We start from the raw sequence: 14,371 nt of genomic DNA on the forward strand, positions 1-14,371 counted from the left end.
CTCGTGTTCACCGTGAGCTGGACTCCAGAGACACACTCAGTGAACGGCGGATCAGAACCGGCGCCGAGTCTCGGGTCGAGTGTGTGAGAGCGCTTCAGAGAGAATAATGTATGAGCGCTGTCACTGTCCAGAGATCTGACCGATAAAACACCGGCGCTTTCCTCAGCGAGAACACACACACACACACACACACACTCCTGCACAGACACCAGAGTAACACACACACACCTGAGTAACACACACCTGAGTAACACACACCTGAGTAACACACACCAGAGTAACACACACCTGAGTAACACACACTGGAGTAACACACACCGGAGTAACACACACCTGAGTAACACACACCGGAGTAACACACACCTGAGTAACACACACTGGAGTAACACACACCTGAGTAACACACACCTGAGTAACACACACCGGAGTAACACAAACATCGGAGTAACACACACCTGAGTAACACACACCGGAGTAACACACACCTGAGTAACACACACCTGAGTAACACACACACCGGAGTAACACACACCGGAGTAACACACACCGGAGTAACACACACCAGAGTAACACACACACCGGAGTAACACACACCTGAGTAACACACACCTGAGTAACACACACACCGGAGTAACACACACCGGAGTAACACACACCAGAGTAACACACACACCGGAGTAACACACACACCGGAGTAACACACACCGGAGTAACACACACCTGAGTAACACACACACCGGAGTAACACACACCTGAGTAACACACACCGGAGTAACACACACCTGAGTAACACACACCTGAGTAACACACACCGGAGTAACACACACCTGAGTAACACACACCTGAGTAACACACACACCGGAGTAACACACACCGGAGTAACACACACCAGAGTAACACACACACCGGAGTAACACACACCTGAGTAACACACACCTGAGTAACACACACACCGGAGTAACACACACCGGAGTAACACACACCGGAGTAACACACACCGGAGTAACACACACCAGAGTAACACACACACCGGAGTAACACACACACCGGAGTAACACACACCTGAGTAACACACACACCGGAGTAACACACACCTGAGTAACACACACCGGAGTAACACACACCTGAGTAACACACACCTGAGTAACACACACCGGAGTAACACACACCTGAGTAACACACACCTGAGTAACACACACACCGGAGTAACACACACCGGAGTAACACACACCAGAGTAACACACACACCGGAGTAACACACACCTGAGTAACACACACCTGAGTAACACACACACCGGAGTAACACACACCGGAGTAACACACACCGGAGTAACACACACCGGAGTAACACACACCAGAGTAACACACACACCGGAGTAACACACACACCGGAGTAACACACACCTGAGTAACACACACACCGGAGTAACACACACCTGAGTAACACACACACCGGAGTAACACACACCTGAGTAACACACACCGGAGTAACACACACCTGAGTAACACACACCTGAGTAACACACACCGGAGTAACACACACCTGAGTAACACACACCGGAGTAACACACACCAGAGTAACACACACACCGGAGTAACACACACACCGGAGTAACACACACCTGAGTAACACACACACCGGAGTAACACACACCTGAGTAACACACACACCGGAGTAACACACACCTGAGTAACACACACCGGAGTAACACACACCTGAGTAACACACACCTGAGTAACACACACCGGAGTAACACACACCTGAGTAACACACACCTGAGTAACACACACCGGAGTAACACACACCTGAGTAACACACACCTGAGTAACACACACACCGGAGTAACACACACCGGAGTAACACACACCGGAGTAACACACACCTGAGTAACACACACCGGAGTAACACACACCTGAGTAACACACACCGGAGTAACACACACCGGAGTAACACACACCGGAGTAACACACACCGGAGTAACACACACTGGAGTAACACACACTGGAGTAACACACACCGGAGTAACACACACCGGAGTAACACACACCGGAGTAACACACACCGGAGTAACACACACCGGAGTAACACACACCGGAGTAACACACACTGGAGTAACACACACCGGCGTAACACACACCGGAGTAACACACACTGGAGTAACACACACTGGAGTAACACACACCTGAGTAACACACACTGGAGTAACACACACCGGAGTAACACACACCGGAGTAACACACACCGGAGTAACACACACACCTGAGTAACACACACACTATTATACACACAGTGTGTGTGTGTGTGTGAGAGAAAGTTAAAGAGTGAGACATTTAGAGTGTGTGTGAGTGAGCGAGCGAGCGTGTGTGTGTGTGTGTGTGTGTGTGTGTGGGGGGGGGGGTGTTATCTGCTGAGACCTGGAAATGCAGCTGTCAGTCCAGTTGAGTTTCACACACACACACACACACACACACACACACACACACACTGGCAGCGCTGGACTCGTGAGTTCAAATCAACATTATCTCTCCGTCGTTCATTAGTGCTCAAACCTCCAGCATTTCCTCCTCAGTGTTCCTGTCTCGCTTCACAGCACACACACACACACACACACACACACCTAAACGTTCCTAAATCAAGATGTGTGTGCGTGTGTGTGTGTGTGTGTGTGTGTGTCATGTACTGTAATATTAATGAGCACACAGAGACTTTGTCTATCAGTGGGTTTTATATTATGCTGGTTGTAGGAGAATTCAGCACACACACACACACACACACACACACACACACACACACACACACACACACACACACACATCAGATGAAATAGTGGGTTTCCAGAATTGACTGTCAGCATGTCTTGACAGCTGAAGTTTGTGACACGGGTGTGTGTGTGTGTGTGTGTGTGTGTGTGTGCAGTTTTCACCTCTTCGGCAGAATCTTCAGACTTCAGCATAAAGTTTTCTCTTGTTTTGTTTTTTTTTTCTTTCCTTTTTTGCTGAAACTTCTCCAATAAGTTTTTGTAGCACATTTGATTTTCCTGGAAATGTGCAGTTAAAGATATTGTGGGATTGAAGCACCAGGTGCACGTCGGCCCGTTATGTGTGTGTGTGTGTGTGTGTGAATCTCCTGCTGTTATTGCTTTGTTATTAGTGTTTTAGTCGCTGTTATCAGTCTGATCTGATAATATTACGTCTTAGTTTACGCTGATATTCTGTCTTTATTTTTGTTGTGTTTTCCAGTACGAGTATCTAAACATCATTTGAGGTGTGTGTGTGTGTGTGTGTGTGTGTGTGTGTGTGTGTGTGTGTGTGTGTGTTCTTTGCCAGTATCTGTGTCTTGTTTTCCAGTAGTAGTGTTTAAACATCATGTGAGGTGTGTTGGCCAGTAGGTGGCGCTGTCCTCGATCGGCTCAGACTCTCCTTTAGCGGTTCTCCGTCAGGAATCGGTTCTGAAGCCCACTGGGGGTTCTCACTCACTTCTCAAGAAAATCTCACAGAGAAATTACCAAGTTCTCAGTGTTCTTACTGAGTTCTCACTTACCTCGTTTCCACCGAAAAAGAACGGGTTTGGAACTGGCGCTGGTTCAAAGTTGGTTCAACTTGCGACCCTTCTCAGAACCTGTTTGTTTCCCCCTGACTAAGAGCCCAGGGAACGCCAGAGTTACGTTACGTCACTGTGTACGTCGCCATACGTCTTAGCCCAACGTAAGCATGACATGGTAAAAGAACAGTTCTAGTCCAGCAAAGAGTCAGTGCAGCTGTGGAACCAATTTTCCTGGCCGAGAACCGGTTCTCAAAATGCTTTGGTGGAAAAGGGGTAACTGAGTTCTCACTGAGTTCTCATGGGGTTCTCGCTGAGTTCTTATGGGGTTCTCGCTGAGTTCTTATGGGGTTCTCACTGAGTTCTCATGGGGTTCTCACTGAGTTCTCATGGGGTTCTCGCTGAGTTCTTATGGGGTTCTCGCTGAGTTCTAATAGGGTTCTCGCTGAGTTCTTATGGGGTTCTCGCTGAGTTCTTATAGGGTTCTCGCTGAGTTCTTATGGGGTTCTCGCTGAGTTCTTATAGGGTTCTTGCTGAGTTCTTATGGGGTTCTCGCTGAGTTCTTATAGGGTTCTTGCTGAGTTCTTATGGGGTTCTCGCTGAGTTCTTATGGGGTTCTCGCTGAGTTCTTATGGGGTTCTCGCTGAGTTCTCATGGGGTTCTCGCTGAGTTCTCGTAGGGTTCTCACTGAGTTGTCATGGGGTTCTCGCTGAGTTCTCGCTGAGTTCTTATGGGGTTCTCGCTGAGTTCTTATAGGGTTCTCGCTGAGTTCTTATGGGGTTCTCGCTGAGTTCTTATGGGGTTCTCGCTGAGTTCTTATGGGGTTCTCGCTGAGTTCTCATGGGGTTCTCGCTGAGTTCTCATGGGGTTCTCGCTGAGTTCTCATGGGGTTCTCGCTGAGTTCTCATGGGGTTCTCGCTGAGTTCTTATAGGATTCTCGCTGAGTTCTTATAGGGTTCTCGCTGAGTTCTCATGGGGTTCTCGCTGAGTTCTCATGGGGTTCTCGCTGAGTTCTTATAGGGTTCTCGCTGAGTTCTCATGGGGTTCTCGCTGAGTTCTCATGGGGTTCTCGCTGAGTTCTCATGGGGTTCTCGCTGAGTTCTCATGGGGTTCTCGCTGAGTTCTTATAGGATTCTCGCTGAGTTCTTATAGGGTTCTCGCTGAGTTCTCATGGTGTTCTCGCTGAGTTCTTATAGGGTTCTCGCTGAGTTCTCATGGGGTTCTCGCTGAGTTCTCATGGGGTTCTCGCTGAGTTCTCATGGGGTTCTCGCTGAGTTCTTATAGGGTTCTCGCTGAGTTCTCATGGGGTTCTCGCTGAGTTCTCATGGGGTTCTCGCTGAGTTCTCATGGGGTTCTTACTGAGTTCTCATGGGGTTCTCACTGAGTTCTCATGGGGTTCTCGCTTAGTTCTCATGGGGTTCTCGCTGAGTTCTCATGGGGTTCTCGCTGAGTTCTTATTGAGTTCTCGCAGGTTTCTCACTGGGTTCTCAGTGAGTTCTTTGTTCCCTGCGTGTGGTGTGTTTTAGTATTTGCTGCTGGTAAACGCTGCAGGAAAGTGTGTGTGTTCTGGCACTACAGAGCCACTCAGCAGATGTCCTGCTCGCCTCCCATCATTCCCATCGTCCCCAGAGGCTCGTGGGCATCAGTGTGGGAGCAGGGAGACATTTGAGCCGCGAGAAACACACGGTGACGGTACAAACTGATGAACATGGAGGAGTGTGAACGAGAGATGGAGCTTTTCTGCTCTTATCTTCATATTTGGGTTCCATGACACTTCACATAAAGATAATACATTTATATATTTCAGTGTTCTTGACAATATACACCACAGGTCAACGTGTTTGAAAGAGGCTGTGTTTATTTGATCAAAAATACTGTAAAATAGTGAAATATTATTGTAATGTAAATCATCTGTTCTCTATGTGAATATATAATAAAGTGTAATTTAATCAAAGCTGAATTTATCATCATTACTCCAGTCTTCACAAATCACTGTAATATGAGGATCTGATGATCAAGAAACGTTTATGATTATTATCAGTGTTGGACACAGTTGCGAAATATGTGGAAACATTATTGTGAGGCATTACATCATAAATGTTATGATTGTGTGTGTTTTCACCGCAGGGCCGATGCAGGAGACCGCCATTGACTTCTGGAGGATGGTGTGGCAGGAGAACACGGCAACCATCGTCATGGTGACCAACCTGGTGGAAGTCGGCAGGGTGAGTGTAAGACACTGTGTGTGTGTGTGTCTAGAGTCCAGATCGACTCCCTCTGACTCCCATGATGCGTTCTGGGCTTCATCAATGTGAATTTCTGGCCAGAAACCAATCAACCAATCAATCAACCAATCAATCAACCAATCAACCAATCAATCAATCAATCAATCAATCAATCAATCAATCAATCAATCCATCCATCCATAAATAAAACATTTATGTAATGCTGTCAATGTATCTACTGTACATATTTCAACATTAAATACAATCTGAAGATCAGAGAAATCAGATTATTTATAGTCATTAACAGTTAATTGAATTATTGTTAAAGTTCAACATGTTTAAAAGTAGAACTGGACACATTAAGTCTGAACAAACTTCATCTCTTCATAGAGTCACGACTGGATCCGACCGTCTGACAGCTTAAAAAATATTAAATACTAAAAGATGAGCATCTAAAATCAGAATAAAATCAATACTTTTGTGAATAATAATTCATGTTAGCGTGAAGCGTCACGTACAGACGAGTGTAGATGCAGACGTGTGGAGCCGCGGGCGTCTGTTATACGAGGCTGATCTGATGTGGGCGGCGGCTTCCCCACGGACACCCATAAACACACATCTGTGTCTCTGCGCGCAACTCAGGGCATTCTGGGGGATCTGAGGAGATTAGATGAATGCTCCTGGGCGGAGAGAGATTTTTATTATTTATTTATTTATTTGTATAATTATTTACTTATTTCTATTCTATAGTGTTATGAATGCTTTGGCAATGTAAAGATTTCTTTCACCAATGAAGCTGTTCCTGGTTTCTTCCTGGTTTCCGTCCAGTATACAGTACAGAGACCGTCACGGGTAAAGTTAGCAATGGTTCTGGACTCTTGTTCCGAGTGCGGCCTTCGATGTACTGCTAGTCACTGTATGAAGTATTTCTAGATATAATTTGTCTCAGTTTACTTTATTTTGCTCTCCTCACTTACATAAATGAACTATAGTGTCCTGATCACACTAGAACTAAATATCACGAGTTATATCTGGTGTGTGAACAGTTTTTGGTTTGCCTGGTTAGCCTTAAGATCAACACATGCAGACACACTGAATCCATCCTAATTTCTGAAATAATACAATGTGTTTTTCCGTCATATAATCCCAGAGGATCTGCAGATGGAGTCGCTGTGTGTCCAATCACATCCCCACTTTAATGATGGACAAAAATTGAATTTACGCACTTAAAGTGTCACAATTCCCATTGTTTTCCATTCTCTCTCTCTCTCTCTCTCTCTCTCTCTCTCTCTCTCTCTCTCTCTCTCTCTCTCTCTCTCTCTCTCTCTCTCTCTCTCTCAATTCAGTTCAGAAAGCTGTATTTGCATGTCATAAAAATACATTTTGCATTGCCAAAGCATCAAAACAACATAGAAAATTAGTACAAAAAATAATAATTAATTATTAAATTATAAAAAAAATATTTAATTTTATATATATATATATATATTTTATTAAATTAAATTAAATATATATTCATGGCTAGATAAAGCAAACAATAATAACAAAATAAAGATGAATAAATAAAATAAAATAAACAGGATTATAATACAGAAATCATCTCTCTCTCTCTCTCGCTCGCTCACTCTCACCCTGCAAAGTGAGTTTAGTAATCATGTTGTGTGTGAGTCGTGCTCGTGTTTGTTGCAGTGAAAGCCGTTATTAGTGCTGGTGTTTCTCTGCTGGCTGGATTATATTGCCTCATAATGAGGTTTTGTGTGACGCTCTGTAATGGAGTTGACGCTGAAGATCATTCCAGACGTCTCGTGATCCGGTCCGGGTATCGATGTCACATCTGGAAGTGCAGAACTCATTTATCTGTGTGTAATGTGTGAATGAGAACATTAATGTGTGAATTACATCCCTGAGAGATTCGACGGGGAAACCGTCTCTATTGGTGGAGATCTTCGTTCTGATTGGCTGACGGACGTTCCAGGTGTTGAGTAATGAAGTGCAGGTTTATTGACTCGGATGTGATGTTTATTTCTACAGCGCTTTATACAGTACAGATTATTTTAAAGCAGATTCACAGTGAGAACTGAATAACAGAATTCAATTGAGCTGTATATTTATAGTAAACGCTCATTTAATGAGTTTAATGATTAGATTTGTTTTCTTTTAAAGATGCATTAAATTATCAAACTATTGTCATTTAGCCAACCAGATTTAATACATTAATTCTAGATAAAAATACTTTAGAAAACACCTTTATAAAAATGATGTATTAGGTGATATCTAACTGGCTTTTATTTTATTTAGTAGTTTTGTTTTGTTTGTTTTTTTGTATATATTTTATTTTGGTTTGTGCTATTTTATTTTATCATATTTTATTTTATTTTGTGTTGTTATTTTATTTTATCCCATTTTATTTAATTTTATTGTGTGTTTTGTATTTATTTTATCCTATTTTATGTTGTTTAATTTAAATTTATATAATTTAATTTATTAAAAACATTTGTGTTGTGTTATTTTATTTTATTTTATTTTATTTTGTGTTTTTTTTACTTTATCCTATTTTATTTTATTTTTTGTATTGTGCTTTTATTTTATCCTATTTTATTTTTTGTTGTGTTGTTTGATTTATTTTATTTTGTGTTGTTATTTTATTTTATCCCATTTTATTTAATTTTATTGTGTGTTTTGTATTTATTTTATCCTATTTTGTGTTGTTTAATTTAAATTTATATAATTTAATTTATTAAAAACATTTGTGTTGTGTTGTTTTATTTTATGTTATTCTATTTTATTTTATTTTATTTTGTGTTTTTCGTTTTACTTTATCCTATTTTATTTTATTTTTTGTATTGTGCTTTTATTTTATCCTATTTTATTTTTTGTTGTGTTGTTTGATTTAATTTAATTTTATTTATTAAAAACGTTGTGTTGTTTTATTTTATTCTATTTTATTTCATTTTGTTTTATGTTGTATTGTGATGTTATTTTATTCTAATCTATTTCATATTAATTTTATTTTGTCGTGTTTTATTTTAGTTTGTGTTATTTTATTCATTTTTTTTTTATTTTGTGATTGAAAATAACGAACCCACATTAATTGAAAGCGTGCCGATTTCTCCCTGCTTTTATTAGATGGTTACATCTCTTGACATTTTAGAGTTATTAAATGAAGCGGACGCAAGTGTTTCTCAGAAACATACGCACCCATTAATATCGTTTACCTGCGGTTACCCCGGTTACCGCAGACACCTGTGTTGCTATGGTTACAGATGTTGTGAGTGGTTAAGCAGTGGCGAGAGTCCATCGTTCTCTCGTGATCCTCAGCGTATCGATCCGTTCGCCAGAGACTTTTAGATCAATACATCAGTTAATCACTCGTGTGATCAGGTGACGTCTGAAACTGAGCTCGCGCGCCCTGACCAAACCTCATTACTGCATCAGCCACGTATTCTTCAGAAAGAGTAGAAATCTAATATCTTTCCATATCAAAACTGATCACACTTCCTGGTATCTCACTTTTAATGCATTCATTTCATCTTATTGAAATTATATCTATAACTTCAATTGTTTTATATCTTTAGGGCCCAAGCCCTGAAAGGGCGAAGGCCCTATTGTTTTCCTTGGGATTATTTTTCTTTACTATTATTATTATTATTATAATAATTATTATTTTACTACCTTTTGGGCACTTTTGGGGCCCTTAACGTGCTCGAAAACTCTTGAAACTTTGCACACGGGTCAGAACCCGCGGCCATCAGAGCCGGGCTGAAGATGGTACCCGGGCGTGGCAGGGCAGCTCGTCAGCGCCCCCTGGAACGGGGTCCGAACACTTGGTCCATAACTCAAACACGCTTGTATGTAATAATATGAAACTCGGTACACACGTTGATCTCATCGTTTCATCTATACCTCGCGCTCTTACTTTTTACCCCAGCCCAACAGGAATTTGGCTATTGAGGTTTGTTTGTAAAACGCTCGCAATGGAATGTCAAATACTCCTCCTAGAGCTTTAATCCACATTCGACGAAACTCGGTCAGCGTGAAGTCAAGACATTGAGGATGAAAGTTTGCGAGGGGATTTTTTATATCTCGAACGGTTTGTCCGTGGCGAGGAAACGAAATCATGGCGAGAAACGTGAAACAGGAAGTGTGTTATAACTTCAGCATACATTAACTGATCTTGATGAAACTTCAGCAGTGTGTTCGCTGTAAGAGGACGATCACATGGATGTGACTATTGTGAGTCAAAGTTATAGCGCCACCAACTGGCAGCAGGAAGTGTGTCACTTTCAAAATGCTTAGATATCACCCTTTTATTTTTACCCGATTTGCTTCAAACTTCATATGTATAATGTAAACATACGGCAGATGTAGACCTGTGAATGGATTCTTGATATCTTTGAAACTGTTGCCGTGGCGACGCATCAAACTTTACCCTTCTTTTAGGATGCTTTTAGGATGCTTTTGAGACCCTTAGCATGCTTCAAATTGCATGAAACTCGACAGACACATCACATTTATTAGCCAGTAGACATGTGCAAAGTTGCAGAAACGGGCGTGGTGAGGGCTCAGTAGCGCCACCTTTTGACAAAAGTGGGGTGGTTAGTTTTAACTAGAGTTACAAAAATTGGTATGTATATTGTACTCCTCGAGCCGGACAACTTTTTAATTGACACTTATTAGCTAGGACCCACAGAAACTCAGATATTTTTGTTTGAATATGGCCACTCTGAGCCTTTGGCTGGCTGGCTGGCTGTCTGTGTGTGTGTGTGTGTGTGCAGGGGGAGGGGGCTTAACCATTTCACTGCTGTGTGTATGACCTGCATAAAGAAAATACATTTCTCAAGCCTGGTATTTTTTAAATAAGTTTTTATTTTTATTTTTTATAAGTAAAGGCATATAACTAGTTTAATTGTAGTGAATTGACAATAGTTTTATATAATTAGTTTATTAATCAGATTAACTTGGTCAATAAACTTGGTCTGAAAATTTGGTCCATAAATTAAACACACTTGCATGTAATAATATGAAACTTGGTACACATATAGATCTCATCGTTTCATATATACTTCACACTCTTACTTTTTACCCCAGCCCAACAGGAAGTTGGCTATTTAGGGTTGTGTTTAAAACACATGCAATGTAATTTAAATTATTGCTCCTAGAGCACTGAACCAAATTCGACGAAACTCGATCAGCGTGAAGTCAAGACATTAAGGATGAAAAAGTGCCACGGGATTTTTGATATCTCGAACGGTTTGGCCGTGGCGAGGAAACGAAATTATGGCGAGAAACATGGAACAGGATGTGTGTTATAACTTCAGCATACATTAACTGATCTTGATGAAACTTCAGCAGTGTTTTCGCTGTAAGAGACCGATCACATGGATGTGACTATTGTGAGTCAAAGTTATAGCGCCACCAACTGGCAGCAGGAAGTGTGTCACTTTCAAAATGCCGTGGCAACGAAACAAACTTTAACATTATTTTTTGATGCTTTTGGGACTCTTAGCTTGCTTGAAATTGCTTGAAACTCAACAGATACATCACATTTATTAGCCAATAGACATGTGCAACTATGGCAAAAGATTAAAGTAATGTCAAAAAAGTAAACACTAAAAGCCTCATATCTTCTAAAAATGTAATTATACATCATTTGTTTCTAAATTAAATTATACAAATATTATAATTAAAGCAGTTTTTCCCTTTTTTCATTTAAGAATTATGTTTACGTTCAAAAACAGCCAGGTTGTAAAATTCAGAAGAAGAAAAAATAATCTGAGTCATACGTAGTGCTATACTGCCCTCTTGTGTTCAATATCAGTTAGGCCTATTGTGTATATTCCCACCGGTTAATCAACGTGTGACTCCGCTGGGACTCGGGAACTTTTAAATCGCTTACTTAAAACCGAAAGTCAAAATACAGATATCCGCACAAGACATTAATGTTGTGGAGTAGAGCAAGCATTTTAAATAAATTCCTATTAAGTAGGATTGAACTAAACAGAATGAACGTTCACTCTGTTCTGCTGGTTCCTCGCTGTTGGCGCGCACAGTTATGAATGCTTGTGCAGCCATGAGTTTTAGTTTAATTTTAAAATTAGCGCAATTTCGGGATTTGTATTATTTGAATTTATTTTTAAAAAACACAATGTTGAGTTTTATTGTAACACTGTTTAATCGCGCCCACGGTTATATTTTGTATATTATATATAATTATAATGTATTTCTGTATAAAATAATACTACAATAAAAAACACATTTGTGACCGACCTGATCCAGCAAAATTAGTCACAGTGACCCAAATTTAAAAATTGAGATTTTGATATTAATGGAAAGAGGACACTGTAAGCTTTCAAATGATACCTTGGTCATACCTTGAATGGTTGTAAAGATATACAGATTTGAATTCTGGTCGTCTGCCCTTTTTTTCCAATTGAAAACCTAAGAAAATCGCTTTTAAAGTTTTTTTGCCCGTTTTTTTTTTTTTTTTTTTTTTGATATCTTTCAAAATCCATAGCATTTTAAGGGATAAACTATTTATTTTATATAGCTTAATTTGACCAAATAGATTAACATATATAAATGCAATTTAACGAGGCTGAAACTCAACTTATTTTTAATTTTTTTGAAATAAATAATTAAAAAGTCACTTTTACAAAAATGTTCTAAAATCAGAAAGATTAAAGAGGAGTCAGAGAGAAATTCAGTTTTCATACGGATTAGCCCACATAAGCAGAGAGCAGTCTGTTTTCTTTCATTTTGAATGGTTGTCTTTAAAAGTAGACATTTCAATATATATGTCTGTGAGGATACCTTATACGCTGACTTTCGGTTCATGAGACAAGCTTCAGTTCACGTGCCGCGCGTCTCCGCGTCGTGATTAGGCCTAGCCTATTGTCTGCAATTTATTTCTTATTATTAAATCCTAGTAATTGGTTGATGAAACATTGATTAAAATTAAGATAATTATTTTAAAACGAAATTTACTTTAAAGAAAGGCTTTGTGCTTGCATGTTTAAGCTATGTGAAAGTTTTAGTGCTGCTTCCAGAGAACGGTCACGTTCGGATTGTTTTTCCTCATAAATGCGAACACGGAAAATAAAATAAAGATTTTATGTTCTGGAGAGAGTCAACCCTTCTTCATCCGGTGAGTATTACTTTTGGTTTGTGCAGTGTGGTTCACATAGGCCAATTTATTAAAATATTTAATTATCTGGGAATTGGATCTCCTCCATAATGCTGAAATTGCCCAATTTTAAAAAAATTTAGTAATAATTTAAGTTTTGTGGTGTAAGTCTACGTATTTTATAATGTTAACTTCAAATAATACTAATAGTAATTTAAAGATGTTGTAGCATTGGGTCTGGACGTGAAGGATAACTTCGGGAGTTGAAGGGACGTGTCGGTGTCGTGATTCTGTCTTCTCACACCGCGACACAGGTTCGTGGATCTGAGTGTCGCGATCGTTACAGCCTTACATAGGCTATATTCTTCTTGCAGATAAATATACTCACGCAGTTTAGGTTAGAAGCCTCCAGTGAGTTCAACGTTTCAGGGGATACCCGGGAAATGCTCAAAGGTGACGAGGGGAGTTGAGAAGAGCAATGTTTATTTCAGCGAATTTAAAGCTTTGACAACTTTAATCGTTATTTAAATACCTTTACTCAATTATCTCGACTACGAAACCCTGTGAGATTATTTTTGAATGTCTGTTCTTTGAAATTAGCAAAAATATATATATATATTTTTTTTTTGTTATTTCATGGTTTTTCCACATAATCGGCCCATATCTTAAAATGGAAGGTTGCAACTTCCGACTCATTTCGCCAGAGCGGGTCACATTTGATTTTTATTTTTTAAACAATGTAATGTGTAACCTAAAAATAAACAGATTATTTGATAAATGGTATATTTAAATCTGCATATTGTAGCCTAATATCTGCAGGGCAGCCTAGTCTTAATAAATGTATGCTTCATTTTTCATTAGTAAATTTGATCAATAAATTCAATAATTTAGAATAATAAGACACTATAGGGCTGTTACCCTAGGTAAGGCTGATCAAATTAAATCGGTTACACAATAATGTTACGAGATTGGTTTAACAGGAGTCAATTAAAAATCGCTGTAAAGAACGATACTTTTAAACATAACCCTAAATCACCATAAGGTGTCACCAGATGACCGTCTTAATGAACGAGTCATGGATTCAAAATGCTGAATCATTCAGTAATGAGAAAACACATTGCTTTGAGATGCGCGATGGGTCGCTGTGATCTTTGTTTAACTATTTTCTCTGCTGAAACAGAAAAAAGTCAATATTGCATCTAAAAAGTCAATATTGCATCTAAAATGTAAGTGACTTGACTTGTGTGTGTGACTATGTTTGTTGTAGTGATAAGAGTTGCACCCTTGTTAAAGTTTAAGGCCTTGTGTTTTTGGATATATATCTTTCTTTCTTTTTTTTTTCTTTTTTTACAAAATATGCATATAACCCATATATTTTAGATTTATTATTTGCTTTAAATTAAATTAAGATTGTATTTTTGGTAATTGAACCTGAATGAATTTAAAAATGAATGTGCTATATTTCAGATCATATATTTGTTT

General features: G+C 39.6%; 1 protein-coding gene across 5 annotated transcripts in view; it reads left to right on the forward strand.

The window, feature by feature from the left end:
- Positions 1-14,371, forward strand: part of LOC120471340 (receptor-type tyrosine-protein phosphatase mu) — a 231,231-nt gene that overhangs the window by 199,623 nt on the left and 17,237 nt on the right. For all 5 annotated transcript variants that reach the window (XM_089131628.1, XM_089131630.1, XM_089131629.1 and 2 more), the window contains one exon: positions 5,669-5,766. In XM_089131628.1, coding sequence (XP_088987754.1) covers positions 5,669-5,766 — 98 coding nt within the window. The remainder of the gene's footprint in view (positions 1-5,668; positions 5,767-14,371) is intronic.

The sequence above is a fragment of the Pimephales promelas genome, chromosome 5 (genome assembly GCF_988280905.1).
Source record: "Pimephales promelas chromosome 5, fPimPro1.hap1.1, whole genome shotgun sequence".
Classification (NCBI taxonomy): Eukaryota; Metazoa; Chordata; class Actinopteri; order Cypriniformes; family Leuciscidae; genus Pimephales; species Pimephales promelas.